Source organism: Hemiscyllium ocellatum, chromosome 13 (genome assembly GCF_020745735.1).
Source record: "Hemiscyllium ocellatum isolate sHemOce1 chromosome 13, sHemOce1.pat.X.cur, whole genome shotgun sequence".
Classification (NCBI taxonomy): Eukaryota; Metazoa; Chordata; class Chondrichthyes; order Orectolobiformes; family Hemiscylliidae; genus Hemiscyllium; species Hemiscyllium ocellatum.
In genome coordinates this window covers 51,072,742-51,094,693 of record NC_083413.1, presented here as the reverse complement: position 1 = coordinate 51,094,693, position 21,952 = coordinate 51,072,742, and the positions used below count along the sequence as shown (strand labels likewise).

The 21,952-nt window shown below is 38.3% G+C and overlaps 1 protein-coding gene across 2 annotated transcripts in view; it reads right to left on the bottom strand.

Moving 5' to 3' along the window:
• Positions 1-2,024: 2,024 nt before the first annotated feature.
• LOC132821895 (transient receptor potential cation channel subfamily V member 6-like) overlaps positions 2,025-21,952 on the bottom strand; it is a 124,030-nt gene continuing 104,102 nt past the window's right edge. For both annotated transcript variants that reach the window (XM_060834822.1, XM_060834823.1), the window contains 5 exons: positions 16,706-16,871; positions 15,739-15,805; positions 13,859-14,127; positions 9,280-9,389; positions 2,025-3,005 (listed from right to left, as the gene is read on the bottom strand). In XM_060834822.1, coding sequence (XP_060690805.1) covers positions 2,831-3,005; positions 9,280-9,389; positions 13,859-14,127; positions 15,739-15,805; positions 16,706-16,871 — 787 coding nt within the window. In that variant the 3' untranslated portion in view covers positions 2,025-2,830. The remainder of the gene's footprint in view (positions 3,006-9,279; positions 9,390-13,858; positions 14,128-15,738; positions 15,806-16,705; positions 16,872-21,952) is intronic.

Below are 21,952 nucleotides of genomic sequence, written 5' to 3'. Positions count from 1 at the left end.
ATGAGGAGGTTGAGCAGTTCATCAACTTCATGAGCACCTTCCCCCTGACCTCAAATTCACCTGGGCCATCTCAGTCACCTCCCTCCCCTTCCTGGACCTCTCTATCTCCATTTTTGGCAACTGACTCAACAGGGACATTCACTGCAAACCCACCAACTCCCACAGCTACCTGGACTACACCTCTTCCAACCCTTTCTCCTGTTAAAAATGCCATCCCTTATTCCCAATTCCTCCACTTCCATTACATCTGCTCCCAGGAAGACCAATTCCACCAGTGAACATCGCAGATGGCCTCCTTCTTCAAAGACCACAATTTTCCTTCCCATATGGTTAATGATGCCCTCCAGCACATCTCATCCACTTCCCATATCTCTGCCCTTGAACCCCACCTACCCAATTACAACAAGGACAGAACACCCTGGTCCTCACCATCCACTCCACCAACCTCTTGATAAATTGCATCACCTCTGAATGGTGCAAATGGCAATCAGACCCCACCACCAGGGATATATTTCCCTCCCCACCCTTATATGCATTCTGGAGACACCATTCCCTCCGTAACTCCCTTGTTAGGCCCACAACCCCACCCCCACCAACCCATCCTCCACTCCTGGCACCATCCCCTGCCACCACAAGAAGTGCAAAACCTGCACCAACACTCCCTACCTCACCTTCATCCAAGGCCCCAAAGAAGCCTTCCACATATGACAGAGATTTACCACTACTGCCACACGTCATCTCCTGTGTCCATTGCTTTTGATTTGGTCTCCACTACATCGGAGAGAATGGAAGCCAACTTGTGGAATATTTCAGAGAACATCTTTGGGACACATGCACTAAACAACCTCACCACCCTGTGGATGAATACTTTAACTCCCCTTCCCAAACCGCCAAGGGCATGCATGTCCTGGGCCTCCTCCACCACCAAATCCTAACCATCTTACGCCTGGAGAAAGAATGCCTCATCTTCCATCTCTGGTCCCTTCAACTGCACCGAATCAATGTGGATTTCACCAGTTTCCTCATCTCCCCTCCCCCCACCTTTTCCAACTTCCAACTCAGCACTGTCCTCCCTGTCCATCTTCCTTCCCACTTATCCGCTCGACCCTCCTCTGCGACCTATGACCTTCACCCTCACCTGCATTTATCTATCACATTCCCACCTACCTTCCACCCACCCCACCCCTCTCCCATTTATGTCTCAGCCCTCTTGGACCACCCCCTCATTCCTGACAAACAACTTATGTTTGAAACATTAACTCTTCCGCTCCTCGAATGCTACCTGACCGGCAGTGCTTTCCCAGCACCACACTTTTTGCAATGTCAGTTAAGGATCTAGTGATAGTTGGGGGATGTAAAAGGAAAAAAGTTACATTGCAAGGGGAGAGTGCTATTTTAAGGACTGGATTTGAAGCCTGGTGTTGCCTTTACTCTGTATCATATATGAGGAGTATTGAACCTGTTGAAGTATTTGAAGTTCACAAACCAGTTGCAACTTTATAGAGCATTTATTCCACAGGCATTTATTTTCATGAGCTACATAATTAATATCCATCCTTTGACAACCAAAGTGACAAAAAAAGTCATTGGATGAGAGAAGCAAACTAACTTGAATTAAGTTTTTTTAAAAAAAGTTGTGAGTTTGCAATTGTGGTAGCAATTCCTGCAAGGCATCAAAATTTACCCTGCTTCATTTTACTGACCTCGGAAAAGAATGCACTGTTCAGAAAAGCAGCCACAGAATTTCAATATATTTAGAATGGTCATAGCCTACCTGAATTACTCCCAATGCCCATTGCTCAGTTGTGCAAGTCATACTGTAGGTTTAATCAGATTGGAGAACATTTTAGCACTTAGAATGAAACAGATGTGTAATAATTGTCTTATTCGTGAGTCGTGTCAATGCTTACTGTATTCAAACTTCTAAATGGTTGAACATAACATTTTACTTTGCAGCTTTCAAACTGCATATACATTTTCTGTTTGGACTTTCTGCAACTTATTATTAATACAGAGTCACTGTATGTTTGTCAATTCTTTCAGTAAAATCTTGTTTGAGGTTTATTTTGGTACATAGTGTTACAATAGTCAGCAGCAGTGTTACCCCTTCGAATACAGTAGCATTTGTACCTTATGTTAAATACTGTATAAGATTATAATTTTCCATTTACTTACATTTTATATAAAAAAAACTTCCATTCTTGTTCTATGTTCAGTAACATCCTGTATTACATTTCACAGATCATTTAGAAACTGTGTGATAGTAACTTCATACTGAAAGCTGTTTTATCATATGAGTTTAAAGATGTGATCTAAAAACTGTTACAACAAAACCACTATAACTTATAAATGCACAAAGGCCCACATAGTCTCATTTTAAATCTGACTCTTTGTATTATTGTAGTCTTATTTCTTTGAAATATTTCTACTGCAGTCAATTTATATCAGGTCCCACTTTGCAATACTATACTTTGCAAATGACAATAGATTTTCTAGTTACATTTGTTAATATTGATTTAGGGTATCTATTAAAGCTGCTATCCAATCTTAATGTACAAACAATATAATATCTAGCAACATCCATCTTGAGGTGTTTAAATTTTAGCATTGGTTATATCACATTCAAGAACATTTAGAATTTTAACGGATCTGTTGAAATTCAGCTTCACTAAAATTTTAAATATCTTTTTGAATGCGAGTGATTACACCTGAGGAAGAACTGCCCATTTCCTAACAGGATATTGGTCTTGTAAGCCTGGCTTCGTTATGTTCAGAAAAGTAATTATGTGGTCCTGAAAACCAATACCTGTAGTGTTACACTGATCAAAATTTACAAAGTTGTCATATCACATGCTTCGTCATTCTTTTTAAGACTTTTTGAAATGTTTTTATGGATAAGTTTCCAACGATAGGCACTTCTGTTTTTCCTCGGATGGGTTACATTTTCTTTCTCCTCATTTTCAGACTTCTTCCTTGCCTTTTGATAGTCACTTCTCTCTTCAACTCTTTAAAATAAAATTGAATAATCTACATTAAGGTACAGATTATGAAAGAGAAATGTATGATGCAGCTTTATTATTACTAAAATATCCAAAGTGTTTCTGATCCTTTCCATTTGAAAGTCAGCACTTCAGAATGTGTGAGATGGCTTAAGCTTTTTTTTAATTAGAATGCTTTTGTCTCAAATAGCTTTTTCATTCATAACAAATATTGAGTATTTAAGACCTGGTTGAGAAAATTATTTGAATAGACATGTGACACTTGAGGAAAAGATGATAATTTCCTCAATGTTATCTCCAATTGAAGTGCAAAACAGTCTGACACATTGTACAGCCTGTTAAGCTTGCTGCACCACTTACCACACTTATTGTTGATCTATGGATTCAACTTCACCTTCCCACCCTCTTGTCTGGTAAATCCCCATATTCTTTGATTCTTTGAGAGACGAAAGATGTGTATCATAGGCTTAACTATATTTATTGCGTATTCACATCTCCTTACAGTAGAGAATTCAAACAATTTACAATCTTTTCAGTGCAGGAATTTCTCCTGATCTAAGTCCTAAATGTTAGGGCTCTTAGTTGTCATATGTTCCTTTTGTATTTATGAAGTTTACCATTTTAAGACATTAAGGGTATTATTTTGATGTGATTATGGTCCAATGGTGTTAGCTCAAATTTACAGCAAAATGTGCAATACCCTGAAACAGACCAGAAACTGAAACTTGAACCCTTAGATTAGTCAGGAACATATCAGATCTGCAGTGAACTTTTCCTTTGATTGAGTGTAATGTGGGAGGCATGAGGAGCTGATCCTTTCTTTCTCGATAGTTTTTAGCCTTGTGTGGTTGGCTCTTAATATAGTATGGGATAAAAAGTTAATTGTTGATAAGTTATTCTACCGTTTGTATTATTAAAAAATGTTTAAAGTCAGGCAGGTAGTACAAGACTCCCCTGATTCTATCTTACTTGCTAGGCCTTAAAGCTTTTTTGAATAGATGGCTGCTGTGGGGGCTGGGGTGATTCATTTCCTCCTTCCAACATTTGCCGGATTTAGTACTCTCTTAGTTTCTCCCTTTTAGTTTTTTTTGTTTTGGATATTGTTTTACGGGCAGTTTTCACTGTTTGTTTCTTCTAATTAAAAAAAATGCCAAGCTGTTCCCCAAAAGGGTTTGGCTTCTGGACAAGAAAAGAATCCAGAAGGGAAAGGTGGAAACTGATGTTTGTACTATACTGTAAATTTACAACGAATGCCTTGGAATCTCAGATTCTTTTGCCGCCTAATTAAACATATGGATATCAATGTGTGAAACTTGGATTGAATTCAAACTAAAAGTAACTAGGTGAATTTCTGAGTGCAAAAACGATAAGGCAATCATAGTTAGGAATGTCTCCTGTCCAAATATCAACCGGGATACAAACAGCGTGAAGGGCACAGAAGCACTGGTTCTTGAGCCACATTCAGGAGAACATTTTTTTTAAACCAGCATGTAATAAGCCCAGTGAGTGAGGGAGCAACTCTGGAGATAGTGTTGGGTAATGAGGCTGGGCAGGTGGATGAAGTCAAAGTCAATCACCATTTTGAGATAATGATCATAACAAAGTTATGTTTAGCCTTATTGTGAAAAGGAACAGAGATAGAACAGAAGTAAAGGTTTTAAATTGTGGGAAGGTAAACTTTGCAAAGCTGAGAGATGATCTGACAAAGATGGACTGGTTGCAGTTACCTGAATGAAAGTCAGTGGGAGACCGTCAAAAGTGAGATTCTAAGAGATTGTGTAAACATGTCCTCACAAGGAGTAAAAGTGGTACTGCCAAATCTCAAAACGGGGAAGCGTTGTTACTTTTAAGATTTATGGAGTGATACAAAAAAGAGCAATTGGAATGGATAGCTATTCATTCAGCTACCCCAGACATAATGAGCCACACATCTTCATTCTCTGCTGTAGCACTTCTCTGGCTGTATGGTTTCATACCACAAAACTACGAATGACCTTTTCTCCCTGCTGCTAACACCCTGGAAACTTGAGACATTCCTTTCTACAGCAAAACACAGTGATAACTATACTGTCAAGCCATTGTGTTAAAAACAACATTATGGTAAATAAATGCTTAGTTCACAACTACTTCAGGATAACTCAATAAATGTTCTCATTTCCCCCATTTCCATCTTTTCTTTCTTACCATCTTCTTTTCCTTTTCCCTTTCTACATGTTTCTCACAACCTCCCATAATATTGTCTTACTCCATTTCTCTCACATTCATTTCTCACTCTCCTTTCATCTATCCATCTCTCATTTCATCTGCCCTCTTCTTTCATTGACTCTCACGTTGATGCTGTCCCACATGATTTATTTCTTCTTACATCAGTTATCCTTTCTTCTCCTTTATCATTCATTTCCTTTTCCCCTATTTTTCTTACTGTCTCTCTGTCCTTTTCTCAATCTCTCTCCTCCTCCATCATATTTCATTTCTAGTCACACCCCTCGATCACTCAGACTGTTACCAGCAGGAGTTCTTTATTTCTCAACATCCAAACAATGCTTATATCCCTTGTAGCTTATTTTCTGCTCCGAAAACAACAACATGCTAAAAGTCTGTATTTGTGGTAGTAACAATGTTGCTCTGGCCTCATTTTCTTCATTACCATTTTTCTAGTGTGGACAACTATTTAAGAGTCAAGTCTGTGAATCATGTTCAGTGCTGAATATTACTGTGCGCATTGGCTGAATTTAGAAGAATTGATATGATTCCGCAAACTATTATATGCATGTTGGCATACAAAAAGGGGCCAACAGGCTCATTGTGATAGGTTATCCATCACATAAGCAAATAGTTCAACTCATACTTATCTGCATCATTCCCATATCCTAATGAGTCTCTCCCGATCACACACCTTTCTTGCCTAATCTTAAACATTTAAGATAATTCTGCCTTAGACACCAACTCAAAGTAAATTCCACAGCTTGACAACTTCATTTCTCCTGCCCTCTATTCTAAATCAAGTATTCAAGCCTTTGTTTTCATCATAATGAAGATTTCCAACATAATCAAAATAGCATCAGTGGCATGAATGTGGAAGTGTCATTCCCAACCCACTCTTGTTAAGAGAAGGCGTAAATGTGTGTACGAAGTGGATATACTCTTTGGAACTGTCAAGTTGTAAAAGCATCTGACAATCTGCCAAGCGATCCATCAGTTTATCAAGGCATCTGTCAAACTTTCATAGCGTTTCATGTTTTGAAAGAGCTGTTTGCAGCCTATAAAAGCGATTTGTTTGCTACTTCACCCTGACTATTGACAGAAGTCTCAGGGCTATTGTTAAATGACTTTTACTGCATGACTAAGACACAACCTATCCTTATTTTTATAGAGTGCATGTCTGCTCACTGTTTAATAACCACCAATCACTTGTTTTGGCTTTCAAGTAGGTCTGTGAAGTCAGGTGTTTGATTTGTAAGGGATCAAGTTGTGGGAGTACATAAATTGAAGTGAATGCACTTTTAAATCAAGGAACATACTTTTAACTGGTAAATTCCTCAATAGACATTTAGAACCTCATAGTATTTCATCTCAGCATGCGTTCTGAGGTCTTCTCTCAGGTGGATGAGTTAGTATTCAGGTGTAAGGGCAAAAGATTTGTCCCTGGGATACATTGCCAGAACACCAAGATGTCTTCTCCCACAGCCTGCCTCTGCAGTCAACAGCCCCTCTGTCACTATGATATTCTCCTTAGCATTGTATCCTATTGTATCCTGGCTGATTTATAGTCTCAAAGAATCTGTCCACTTTCACATCGACACCTTGGGGTTTAAACTTTCACTTTTGGGAGAGACAGAGACCTGGTCAGCTACATGTGCACACCCTTTCTGATTCTCTTTCCTACTGTCTCTTAGTTAGACATTCAAACGATACAGTTAATCCAGATCATTTTAAATTGGAACAAGGTATCGAAAGCTGTACAAAAAAGATCAAAACAAATTTCCTTATATAGTTTATGATTAAGCTCTGATGCCAATATAGAGATGTTATTTGTATTTTTGATTATACAGTGAAATTTCTGAAAATTAATAGCAGGAATGAAGCATTACAAAGTTAGCCTACAGAACTAATTTAGTAGACTGGGTAGTGAAGAAGGTGTTTGGTACTTGCCTTTATGGTCAGTGCATTGAGTATCGGAGTTGGGATATCAAGTTGCAGTTGTATTGGATTGGTTAAGTCACTTTTGAAATACTGCATTCAATTCTGGTCTCCTTTCTGTCGGAAAATGTTGTTAAACTTGAAATGGTTTAGAAAAGACTTAAAAAGATGTTGCCAGAGGGTTTGAACTTTAGGGAGAGGCTGAATAGGCTGGGGCTATTTTCCCTGGAATGTCAGAGACTGAGGGGTGACATTTTAGAGGTTTATAAAATAATGAAGGGCATGGATAGGGTGAACAGTTAAGGTCTTTTCCCCAGGGTAAGCAAGTCCAAAACTAGAGAGCATAATTTTAAGGTGAAAGGAGAAAGATTTAAAAGGGACCTAAGGGGTAACTTTTTCAAGCAGAGGATGGTGCATGTATGGAAAGAATTGACATGTTAAATGGTGGAATCTGGAACAAGTACAATGGGTAGATGAGTAGGAAGGGTATCGTGAGGTCTGGGTCAAATGCTGGCAAGTGAGACCAGATTGATTTAGGATATCTGTTTGACACAATGAGTTGGACTGAACGGTCTGTTTCTGTGCTATACAGCTCCATGATTCTATGACTATAATTAGTTTTCTACTCATCATAATAACTTGTCATAGATTATTGTGTTTCAGAATATTACAAAGTAAATTAAAATTCATAGAATCCCTAGTCAGGAAACAGGCCATTAGGCCCAACAAGTCCACACCGAACCTCCAAAGAGTGACCCACCCAGGCCCATTCGCCTACCCTATTACTCTACATATATTCCTGACTAATGCACCTAACATAAACATCCCTGAACACTATGAACAATCTAGCATGGCCAATTCACCTAACCTGCACATCTTTGGATTGTGGGAGGAAACTGGGGTGCCCAGAAGAAACCCATGCAGACAGGGGGAGAATGTGCAAACTCCACTTAGTCACCCACAGCTGAGATTGAACTTGGGTCTCTGGTGCTGTGAGGGCAGCAGAGCTAACCACTGCAACAAATTCAACCTGTAAAGCAAGCGAGCAATTGGAAATAGTATTTTTTTTCAGCAAATATATAACTCAATTACTTCCCCAGGAAAGATTTTGGAATGTGAAAGAAATAAATAGAAAGATATGAAAATGTAGAAGGAATAAATGGAAACATCAAATCATGAGCTCAACGAATAGTTAGAAATTGAAAGCCAAGACTGGGTAGGTTAATGAATCCATTTTAAGCATTTGCAGCTAAGTCTAATTGCAAATACCTGAGTATCTACAGCCACAACTGACAGACAGTTGAGGTTAAAGGTCAGTTAGTGTTCATGAATATTCTTCTCTCTCCAGAGTTTTATTCAAGCTTTACATATCATGAAGCTCCTATGTCCTGATGATGTGTTCTCCATATTTCTCCATATACCCGATTATTCTTTAATTACAACATAACCATCCCCGTACCCTCGATCCATTTGGCCTCAGGTATTCCTGTCAGACCCTACTAGGTAATAACAAGGAAAGTTTAAATTGCCAGTCACAAACTATTGCTGCCTTTTAATAAATGTGACTAACCTGCCCTCCAAATTTGCACTGTGGTAAGTTTTTACTAGCACTATAAACTATGAAGTGTTTCTGGGCATTACGCACTACCTGAAAGTTTCTTTATGCAAGCAATAGCAATAAAAGTAAATTTAAAAATAATGTAGTTAAGTAAATGATAAAATACCATTTAATTTATAGTAATTTGTATTTTCTTAATTTAATAATGATGCATTACAAATTCTGAAATTCCTTTGCCAAAATATAACCAGAACCTGTATTAGTTTGTTTAAAAATCCTTTGTTTAAATATCTCAAGATATCAAATGAGTTACACCTATTGACACAACTGCATTATATTGTTTAATGGTGGCAAAACTATTTGCCATAAAAGAGGCACGTTCATGATTAGTAACTGCTGGTTTAATATGTCAAATTGTTAAACGTTGGGCAGAAAAATGATAATAAAAAAGAGCTTCCCAAAGCATACTGTAACATGTGAAGGCTGATCCATTTATTGCAAATTTTAAGAATTTAAACGAATAATTCTTCACAAGCAGCAAATATCTGGAAGTCATTTCTTCACACAGCTGTACATTTTTACCTTAAATACCACTTTTCTACGTTTAGACCCAACAGATCTCCTGGTATTCCTGCTCTGGGCCAGAGCCAGGCTGGTAGTCTCCGCTCAAGTAGAAGTGTTGTTGCAGCAATCTGAAAAATATTAATCTTTTCAGTACTGTAATTACATTAGTTTGAATTTAAATCTGATAATACATGAGAAAGAGAATTCAAATTATTTCAATAATAATCCAAATCACTCACAACACCAACCCTGCCTTGAAACAAGCATCAACTAATCCAAATATTCTTTTGTGCTTCAGTTCTTGTGTAATACAAAAGGCAAGGTGCAGGAAGAATGATCAGAAGTATTTAATACAATGAAATGGTCGACAATTTCCTGGTGGATGAGAACAGGAGTAGTAGGGAACTTTATTCCTGATTACGAGAGTTATGAGATCCTGACCTAATAACTATTCACCCAAAAAGGATGTTCAACTGATCAACATAGCTTCATGACAACTCTATGATCGGTGTCTTAAGAACATTCTGCAACAGGACAACCAAGGTTCTTGTCTATTGCTTTCATGAATCTGGAAAACATAGAGGATTGTCTCCGTATCAGATATTAGAAGAACATGTGGGATAATTAAGCTGAAATCAGGGTCTCTCACTGTGTAATGGAACAGGACCTACCTGTTTCTCTTGGGAATATATAAACGCTGCATTGTTGGCAATTGCAGAGAAAGAAGACACCATTTTGGGTATTAGTTATCAACTGTCATTGAAGGCCATGAGGAAGTGATAATAGCTGTCAGGCTATCCATCTCATTTAACAGTGGACAACCAAACCATAAAGCCAAGTGAAATGTTTTGATCTGTTGTTTGACAAGTAGTATCAGTGCTGAAGCTTTCTGCACTAATGCACAGAAATTCTTCACCTTCAGATTCTTTCCCAACAGAGCCACTAAAATCTGTAGAGTGTCAATGTTAGAACCGGTGCTTGCGGGAGACTGATGAAGTGATTGTGCTTCTTTATAGGGACATTGTGTTCTGCTGGCTGAGGGGTGGGGACAATCTTGGCAGGTAAAATGAAAGAAAAGGTCTAGGATTGCTTGTGGTGTGAGAGAACGTAGGGAAAGGAGATGCTGCCAAAATCATCTGCAGCTTTTCATGTGATGGAGAACTAGATGAAAATGATTATGTATAAAGAATTCACACATGATATCTCCTCCAGTGTCGCCAGTGGCCATGAACTCTGGTCTGCTGCTTCCAGGACCAGATTGCACCCATCTGTTAGGAAAAGAGTGAGTAAATTAGCTTGTTGCCTTGAATTGTGCATGACTTCCTTCTGGAAGGAAGAGGGAGCTAGTGAGGTTGTTGTGAGGTGTTTGGAGAATACAGCTGCCACAGTGGAATTGCTGTCCCTATGTCTGTGTGTTTGCACACATGTGCATGTAGTAATGTGTAAGTGTGGGTAGCAATAATAGTAGGAGTGTAAGTTCTCCCCACAGGGTTTAAAACCAGCTATTGTGATCAAATGCGGGGGGGGCAAGGGGATGGGGGATGAAATTAGAAGACCACAGTTTGTGGAAAAGAGCCATTCAACTGTGAGTTTCTCCAAATTGTCACATTAATGACCAGGGGGTAGGTTTCGCACTCTTAAGTATGGATGGGATGAAGCTAGGGGGTGTTAGGAGACTCTCCAGCTCAGAAGCAGCAGGATGCCATTCAACTAAGAGAGATGCTGGCCCAAGAAGAAAGTACCTTCTTTTCAAATTTCTTACCTTAAATTTAAAGATTTCTGTGCAAGTTCAGCCAACAGAACCCCACTGCAGACTGGCCTGTAGCTGCAGCCACAGCCTCCAGAAATTCTACCTCCAGATTTGGGGACCTATAGGCCTCCTGGAAAATTCCAGAATGCAGGTCTTTAAGGGGCATTAACAGGCTGAATTGGCTGCCTGCTGTCTACCCACACACTGCCTCCATGGAAATGACTCAGGGATGAGACAGGCACACTGGCTGGCATTGCAAATTCATGTACTAATTGTACTCTCCTCCACTAAGGTGTCGACATTCAGTATATGGAAAATGATGCTCAGTGAGATGTGGTGCAGTGAATCCAAGATAACGTAGAATTGTGTGTGGAGTTGGGGGGGCAGGAGGATGCAGTGTCTCAAGTTTTGTCATTTCATAAGGCAGCGAGTGACACTGGACAGATCAGTTAATATTTTATCAGATTCTAGTTTAGCAACTCAAATTAACACTTGTTTCTTTCTTGCTGTACTGCAGCCTTTTTCTTGGGCAAAGCTTCTATAACATCTACCTAGTTCTCCCCAATAGAAATCTGAAGAGATTCCTAATCAATGGAGGAAGAAGGATGTCTTCATGCTCTCCACTGCTTGCTCCAGTATGTCCAGAGCAACATCACAGAAAAACTTGCTGCTTATTCTTTCTGATCCTCAAGTTGTTGAATAATTTTTTTTGCATCTCTGCAGCCAGAATGCTCCCACACATTTAAGAGACATTGAACCCGACATTAATAGCATGGATCCACAAACAAATCTTTCTATGGAGCAGGCAACACAAATAGCGTATGAGTAATCATTGCTGTGGTGATCAGTGCCTTGAATGTCTGATTCAGGAAAATGCTGAAGGCAGCTGTTTCATATCTTTTCATGAACGCTTCGCTTTTGCTCCACACATTTCAACAGAAATGAAACAATGAAGCAAATGAATATTTGTTTGCAGTTATCATAGGAATTTGGAACTGAAGTGACCATATCAATAATAAAAGAATCTTGTTATTTGTGCTACAGCTTGGAAACTTCAATAAGAAGTAATACACTAACGCATAAGGTCCAGCCATTATTTCACGAAGTATTAGAAAATGTTATTAAAGGCAGAGCTATAACCCCACCAGTGTATTTGCAGAGAGGGGTCCATAACCTTTTCTGGGTGGCCTTTCCACTTCCCTCCCACCTGCCTCTGAATTGCCCAAAATATTATTTGGGAGGCAATGTCGAGGGTGCCCTGACATTCAATCATCCATTAACTCATTGCATGTGCATATCGCTGTCTAGTCTAACATTTATTGCCTATTTCTAAATACCTTTAAGGGAATGGTGGTGAGCTGCCTTCTTTAATCACTGCAGTTCTTGGGTTTAGGGCTACCATAGTGCTGTTAGTAAGCAAATTCAAATATTTTGACCTAGTGACAAAGTAGTAATGACAATAAAATTCCACGTCAGAATGCTCTTTCACTCTTAGGGGAACTAATATGTGGTGATGTGTCCATGCATCTGCTACCCTTGTCTTTCTAGGCAGTTGAGGCTGAAAGTTTAGAAGTTGCTATCCAAGAAGTTTTGGTAAATTACTACACTGCATCTTGTAGATTGCTGCTATTGTGTGTTGGTGGTGAAGGAAGTGAATGTGGAAGGTGGGGATAGGGTGCCAATCAAGCAGGTTACTTAATTCTGGATGGCCTCCTAGCCATTGTTGCCACAGGTTGATGGGACAATAGAACTGCCAACCAATCTGTTTGGTCAGCGAGTTTTTCATCCAAGTGATGGGACAGAATAGGAGCAGAGAACGGGAGGTGATGGCCGGTAGTATTATTGTTGAGCTGTTAATCCAGAGACTAAAGTAATGTTCTGGGGATCCATGTTCGAATTCCACCATGGCAGAGTGAATTCAATAAATGTCTGGAATTAAGAGTCTAATGACGATCATGATTGTCAGGAAAAACCCATCTAGTTCACTACTGTCCTTTCAGAAAGGAAACTGCCATATCTACCTAGTCTGGCCTAATATAACCCCTGACCCACAGCAATGTCGTGAACTCTTAACTGTTCTCTGAGCAATTTGGGATGGTTAATAAATACTGCCTAACCAGCAATGCCCTCATTTCTTGAATGAATATAAAAACAAAGTAGGTCATACATCCCCTGGAACCTAGTCCACCATTCAGTAAGATCATGGTTGATCTATTTGCTTTTCAATTCCACATTCTCATTTGCCCCTGACACCCTTTGATTCACACATCTAACAAGAACATATCCACCTTGTCCAGTTAATTAAATTAAACATCTTTGAGACTAATATAATTCCATTGATTCTTAGGAGGCATGGCAAGGGGTAGACAGAACATCCCACCATCTGAACAATCTTGCCTGGAGAGGCAATGTATTCATTCGACATGAGTGTGGTTGTAATTCTATCTTAATAGGGAGGCTTGATGAATTTCTGATTGTAATTTATATGAAACCTTTAACGATTTTTTGAAATGTACTTGTCAAATGTTTAGGTAATTGGATTGATAAGCTCATATAATAATAATGGTGAGCATCCATTCAGCAGATCCAAGTTTTACTTCTCCCAATGCTGCATCCAGTTCTTTCTTGAAAGATAGAAGATTGATCCCCAACTTGCTTGTAGTCTATTCCATATATTAATCATTCATTTTGAGAAGGAGAATTTTCCATCAGTAATCCTAAACTTATTTGCCATTGTTAATCCTATTCTCAATGGATGTGATTACAAACATAATTTTTCAATCTGCTTTACGAAAAACTAACAGAAAAATAACATAATTTACAAAAGATAATGAAAGTATTCACTACCTGAGCTTTCCACAGTGACTTTCGTTCACTGACGACTCGATAATGAGTATCTCCCATTAAAGCAATGAAAAGATTCAGGAGAAGAACAAAGCCAAAACACATGTACACCATATAAAGGACAATGATAATGTCAGGGATCTTGATGTCAGGTGGACCTGGGAGTTCAGTGAGACCCATCATCAGCTGAAACAATGTGAAAATAGTGATGGTAAAATCCCTGAAGTACAAATAAGTATTTGGATCCAAGGCTTGAAAGTGAACATCGAAACCTGTGATATTTCAAAAATAAACAAATCATTAAGATATTGTAAAAACAATAGAATTAATGAAATAAATACAGAAAATGCTAGAAATACACAGTGGGGCAGAAAATCCACGAATCTGTCACTGAGTGCTGTGATATGCCTATTGGGGAGTTTTGCTGCTGGACTTGCCAAGTTAAGGGAAGAGATTTCCTCATGTACTTTTATAGCAGGTACTGATTTGACCCAATGGTCAGAACACTTCTGGCTGAAAGCCACTTTGACGGTTGCTAGAAAACCATTTTCTTGGCCTTCTAACCAAGGAGACTTCAGGAGCTTTTTCAGGTGGTTTCACCACCCACGGGTTATGGGAGGCAAATTGTGCTTGCGTTTCCAATTACTACCATTTTTACTGCCATTAATCTTGCTTGGAGCCACACCTTTCTAGGTTAAATTATTTCTAGTAGCTACATAGTATACTCCATTGTTTTTTTTTCAAACTGTTAGTGTGTTTTGTCTGACCGACTTCAGACTTTACGTGTATGCATAAAAGATTTTCAACTGATCCAAAATGATACCAAAACCCATTATCAGAGGTCATCCTCCTCAAACTTGTTACACACCATTTTCACTGGGGTGTAAATAGCAGTAGGTTGAAGGTTCATGGAAGCCACACCTCCATATTAATGAGTGCAGTTGCCTTAAGAACAACTTTTGGTTCCCCTGTGTGAATATACAAAAGCAAATAATTTGAATCTTCAAGCCTACTCTGCCACTAATAATATTATAGCTGATCTCATCGTGTTTTGAATTCCACCATCCCATCCACTCCCAATAACATTTGGCTTCCCCACCTAACAAAAACTTTTACATCTCTGTCTTAAAAATATTCAATGTCCTAAGTTCCAAGGTCGCACATCCCTTAGGCTGCCATAATGGTTTGAGTGGGTTGTGGGGGGCTAAGTGGAGGGCGTGTGATGTGTTGGCATGGATGGGATTAGGGACTGTGTGGAATGAGGGCTATAGGGAATTGTGTTGATTTTCTGTTGTTACAAGTCCGAAGTTGAGATTAATCTTTCACACAGTCTACCTGTGTAAGCTACAGCTCATGCCTGCCTCTATACTGTACTGGGGACAGTGAGTTTGACTCCCATTAATGTCTAAGCACTTAGACAAAAATTTTAAGAAAAAGGAGAGGAAGTGAATTGAATAGCTCATCTTGTCAATCGGGGGTGGGGGGGGTCAAACATAGTGACATGAATTGTGAAAATGACTTACAAGGAATAGATTGCAGAGTGGAGAGGAAATAAAGTGGAGACAATTCAGATCGCCAACAAATTAATTATTGTCTGACTTTTTAATCTGTCTTTTTCTTGCCTCACTAAAATGATCATTCTGTCGACATTAGTTTTCAGCGTTATAATAAAACATATTCAATCCAAGATTTCTCTCCCCCCATTCTGGTTTTATTTTGATAGGCATTATTTCTCATTGTCAATTTTTGAGAAACATTGGCTTCCAAAATGTTACTATAATTTTTCTCTTTTTAACCATTGCTGAGCCTGCTGTATATTCCCAGCATTTCCTTTTCATTACAATTTGCCATGTTCTATTTCTATCATTGTATGTTTTACCTACCTGCACCAAATCCTATAATGACAATTATCAGAACGTAACAAAACCTCATAAGATCACCAAAAATCATCTGATAAAGAGAAAAGGAAAAATAATTTATTAGTTACATAACAGACAATTGGATTATGATAACACTGAGCTGACTATCGTAAGTAGTACAAAATTTAAATCAATTCTACTGCAAAGAAGCTCTGAGAAAATCAACTCCATTTTTTTGTTTAAGGAAAGACTGATCTTACCATAGATTTTACTATTTTAGTGATTTTGACTCCATTTTACTTATATCAACTATTTGCCATTTGCATTTAAAGTATCATGCATTGTTAAACCTACTGGACTGTCCCTCATATTCTGCAGGGCTGTTATCTACAAACTCCACAACTTGAGTTTGTGTTCAAAAACTAGGTGAAACCAGTCAAATTCATTTCATGCAGGAACCTTAGGCCCAACAGAGAGAAATTTTCATTTCATCAGGTGAGTCTTTGTTGAGCTTAGCTCCTAATGGATCCCCAGCTTTTGCTTTAGAATACACATTTCCTTCATGCAGCATTATTTTAAGGAGGTAGAGGAATAAAGATGAAAGTAGGAGTGTTTTAGTATAAAAATGTTTAGATCAAAACATTAGTTTTTGGCCCTATGGAAAGCTTCCCCAGCCCCCAAACCCCGCCACCCCTAATAATATTGGTGTCCAGTGTAAATTTATAAAAACAGATTATGAAATCACTAGATTGCTGGAAAAAAGTTAAGAAAATTGGGCACAGATAACAAATGTCAAAGCCAAAAAACTAACTTGTAAATGAGTAAGTCAGTGTTTCCTTCTGGAGTGACAGATGATCAACCACACGAATATTCATGCAATCTTCAAATAAAAAGAAACACAGGACCCTTAAAAAGGGACACCATGCTTATAATTAGAATCTTCAAGGTGATTTTTTGGCTGAATGACATATTAAAAAAATAAACTACCAACCTTTTGTATCATGATACAGAGGGGACCAAGCAACTTGAATCCACGTGCAAAGTAAAGGACATTACACCAGGCACTTATCAAAGCATACGCCATTATAACGGTTTCCCATTCATGGTTCAAAACTCTTAGTATCATGGTGATTAGAACAAAGCAAGCATAAACAATCCTAAAAATCAAAATTAGAAAAAAAGTTTCTTAGGTTAGGAGGTAGAGAAACAGTCCTATGTTGTGAAGTTGTTGATACTTGAAGGAACATTTTGCTAATTTTTTTTAAAACCAGACATACCAACTCAAGTAAGGTGGATGTGCAGCGGATTGACTGCATAAAACAAAATTTCCATGATCTGCTCACTTAAAATAAAGACCTGGCTTGTGCTTTGGGTTTGAACAGAGAGCAGAAAATGCCTGATTGGAGTTACTGAAAATGTGGCAGCAATTGTAAATTAACATTATGTTGATACTTCAAGGCAAGGACAAGTACTGCCTCTACTTTTACGAAGGTTCAAAATTAATTTTACAATTTTATCAGACTTTTAAAAGTCAGGGTAGGGGAGAAATGTTAAGTATTCGTTGAGTGAATTGAATGTCAACAGGTAGGCAGCAAAAAGGTTATTTGCAGAAGTGATAGAGCATACAGCCCCCGATGTTCTTGTTTGTTGGCTAGAAAAAAATAACTTAGAGCTATATGAAGTGGTCGTCCTGCTTTTCTTCAGAATAACCTTCCTCAGAAGACAATACATTTTTAATTTATATGATGAACAGCCTCAGCTCTGGGAGCATTACATGTAGGGTATGTAAAAAGACACACCAGACATCAATAGATTTGAATAAAATTTCATAAGGGAAGTCTACCCAGTCATTACATATAGTGGGGATAAAATATGCCACAAATTATTTTCAGTAAACATTTTTATTGCCATTATAAACATATGTCATGCAGTTTTAAATTCAATAATATGTCTTCACCTCACACAGATACAATACAAAGCCTCAACAATCATGTCTTTCAAGGGCACCACATCCCCTTATTTTGGAGAGAAAATGGCATAGTGGTAATGTCAGAAACAAAAACAGTAATTGCTGGAATAGCTCAGCAGGTCTGGCAGCAACTGTGGAGAGAAAGCAGAGTTAACTTTTCAGGTCGAGTGACCCTTTCTCAGAACTGATAGGATAGTGGTGATGTCACTGGGCTAGACTAAAACCCCAGGTTCTCTCTTGGAGATATGCATATAACCCCATCATGGCAGACCGTGAAATTTGAAATCAATGAACACTTGGAATAATGAAACTAGCTTACTAGCAACCACTGTCAACGGTACATTTAAAAAACCCAACTGGTTCACAAATACTCTTTAGGAAAGGAAACCTGCCTTCTTTACCTAGTCTGGCCTGTATGTGACTTCAGACCCACAGCAATTTTAAATGTTCTCTTGGCAACTATGATTGGGTAATAAATGCCGGCCTAGAAAGCAATCCCATGTTACAGGTTGCACCTAAACTGGAGGGGTACCAATATCCTTGTAGGAATGATGACCAGTATCATAGGGGAGGTTTTAAACTGATGTGGCAGAGGGTGGGAAGCAGAACACCAGGTTAATATGTGGAGTGATTGAGGAAAAGATCAATGTTAAGTCAAGTAAGTCAAATAGGAGGAACAGGCAAGGCCAGGTTAATAAACATGGCAGTCTGAAATGTATTTACTTTAACGCGAGGAATATAACAAGTAAAGAGATGAGCTTAGAGCCTGGACTAGTATATGAAACTACAATGTGGCAGCCATTACAAAACTTAGTTGAGAGAAGGACAAGACTGGCAGAAATGTTCCAGAGTTTAGATGTTTCAGATGTGATAGATAGGGATGTAAAAGGGGTGGGGGAGTTGCATTACTGATTAAGGAGAAAGTCTGTACTGAGAGAGGACATCTTGGAGGACTCATCCAGCAAGCCCATATGGATACAGCTTCAGAATAAAAAAGATGCAATCACAATGATGGGGTTTTAAATGGCTCATTAATTAACACGATCACAGTAGTGAGCAGATATTTTGCATCCAGACCCTTCCTGCCCGTCACTAAATATGGGCGGTTTTCATACCATCTGGAGCCATTTGGAGATCTCTTGCATGGGTTTTCTGCATTGCCTCTGCTGTCTCCAGTTGACATTACTAAATTCTGCCAGGCATATCTCTGCAAATGACATCAGATAGAAGCAGACTATCTTCTAGTTTTTCTTTTTCTGTGCATTTCTCTTTATCTTTCAGCTTTCCAAGAGAAATTACCATCGGAATAGCCATCCCATTCAACATTGATTTTTGTCAGAGACCAATTCCCTTAAATGGTAGGAAAGTGGAGAAAAATGCAAACGAATTTGTGGCCATTTGCAAAATACCAAAAAAAATACGTAGAAAAGGCTAGGGGGTTGGAAGTTCATCTGTTCTCAACAGGTCACACAACAAGGACAGTACACTATGTGTGCAGCTATTTGAAAAATGCAATGTATGGAACAACCTATATCCTTTTCAGAATATTAATGAGCATCTGCACTCCAGAAGCACATATCTGAGAGCCCAGCTCTGCCCTCTCAATGAATTTGCACTCCTGACACACATTCTCTCTGCATCAAACCTTCCATATCTCAAAGGCCTAGGCATACCTGAGCTGCTGGCCGCATCAGAGCAAAACATCTCCCCTCATCTTTCTTATTACATGGTGTTATATAGTAAAGAGAAAGTGCATATAGCCTAATTGAGAGATTTTAGGAAACCTTGTTCAGAAGACAAGCAATGGGAAATTCTTTCTCTTTTGGAATTCAGCTCTTTAAGCACAAACACATTGATATAATTATGACTATACTATTGTAGCCTTTATTCTGTAAACATCAATACCACCCTTCAAAACATTATGTAACATGTATATTATGTATCAACTGTATCAGCAGTGAACATCATACCATCATAGCATTATATATTAGCCAATATAATGCTTAAAGGATATAATGGAGTATTACAATTGCAAATTTAAAAACTGCAGTTTTATTGCTATTTTCCAATCTGATCATTTTAAAACCTCTCAGATCTCACACACACACAATTTGGGGGAGAGAAAGGAACATACAGATTAATATAATATCTGGATTAATTCCCTCCCATCCTTTATCAAATGCCCTTTACGGTCAGTTTATTTCTTTTTACTGGAGCTGACTGCTTACCCTCGCACAGTTCATCCTGTAATGACACAACGAACAATAGACTACAAGTTTAGGATTTTTGTTGCTAAATCCACGAAATCCTGAACTTTCAACAGATTCAAGGAAGCTGTAAATTCTAAGCCATCCTGTAGGAATGTATCACAGTCATTCAATATGAAGAACCCCTTCACCAGTCATTGTCAAATAGAATACCACCTCATTCTGGGATTTTTTTGGTGCTATTTGCCAATTGAATAATGTTGACTAGAACACTTTCATTTCTTTAAAGGAATCTTTAATGGTTATGTGAATCCGGAGTATAATCAGTTGAGAAGTTGATTCCATAAATAATTAAACAAGTGGTCCCTCCAAATAGTGCAGAACTCCTTCAATATTACACTATGCAGTCAACCTAGGTTATAAAGTCCACATGAATAATTTAGCCCATACTGATTCAACTTCGCCCATAGGAATTCAACTTTCCCTTCCTCCAATACTAGAAAGAAACTCAGAATTCCTGAAAAATACTTTGGGCTGCATCTTCCTGTCCTGACACAAGCCCATTCTGGCGGACTCTTAAAAAAGATGAATTATATTCTAGGATTTCAGTGTCCAATTCCATCATTAGCAAATTTCAACATTGTGGGATAAACATGCTGATCCAGTGCACACATCCAACTGTCCCACATTACCAGCTGAGGTAAGTCTTGCAGGCACCCCACAATTTTCATGGAGTCAGGCTGGCTTTTGAAAGCAATGTGGTTCACACTAGCTCAGAGATCTCGTAAACCATACGTTTCTTTGTTTTGGTGTCAAGAATATTTTGACAGCAGGTTTAAAAGCTATTGTCAGCTTCACACATCATATTTAAATACTAATCATTTAAATTTGCCTTTAAGGCAATTATTTTATTAAATATTATTTGTTCTTAAAGAGGAAATTTATCATTAAATTGAAGAGTGACAATGGCAAGTATTTGACTATATAGACCAGTAATGAAATTCAGATTGGCCTATGTCAATTTTTTTCTCTCTGAGTAAGAGGTCAGACATCTTCAGCTAAACTTCAAAGCTTGAACAATTTGCTGAGTTCTTTGAATGTCCTTGAAGGTTTTAATGACATAGTGGGCAATGGAATCTCATTATCAATGCTTGACTGAAGCCCAAACTCCACTGCTTCAGCTATACATGGGCTGTTGCCACAATTGAGAAAGAGACTGAAATTTGTTTATCTTAACTGTTCGCTGAGCCTGCAAGTGGATTTGAATTGTTGATTGTATCGATAGATTTTAATTAGCATAATGATTTTAAAAATTATTTTCCTTATTTAACAATTTCCAAAGTCTTCCCATTGTTGTTCCTGTGCTTATGAGTTCTACACCTCGTGGATACTGGCTGAATGGGCATGGGGGTTGAGGAGGCAAGGGAGTGGGGTATATGGGAGGGTAGGTGATGAGAGCATGGGATTATGGGTGGGAAGTAAGAATCAAAGTCCTCACAATCACTGACAAACTGAGCCAATGCCCTAATAAATGGAAACTCACTGCCACAACATTCAATCTGTTTCGGATCTGCTTCTGGGAATAGCAGGCCTGACTTCAGTTAACTCCATTGTGAAAGTAGCATGGGATAAGCATTGTTGGAAAGGAAGCAAGATTATGATATCAGGAAATTCTCTGGACTTCTCATTCTCACCTCAAAGGGGAAAATCTTTTGTTTTCCCTTGAAAACTTAAAAAAAACGATAAACAATTCATTACCAAGTGGACTATTCTCTATGCATGCTACAACCATTACGAATTTCAATTATTGCTAAATTAAAATTCCCATGTTTTCTATGTTGATCAGATGCAATTGACAACAATAGAATTTGTTCAGTCTCAAGTAAATTGATACATATTAAGTCTTCTATTTGAGAACATAATTTGATTTTTTTAAAGTAAATCAATATTTTCTACCTTTTTAAATACAACTTAATTAACAATAAAAGATTCAACTTTTTTTTAGTCTATGCAGGTCTGGCTCCACTTTAAGATAACATGAAAACAGACATTTGCAATCACT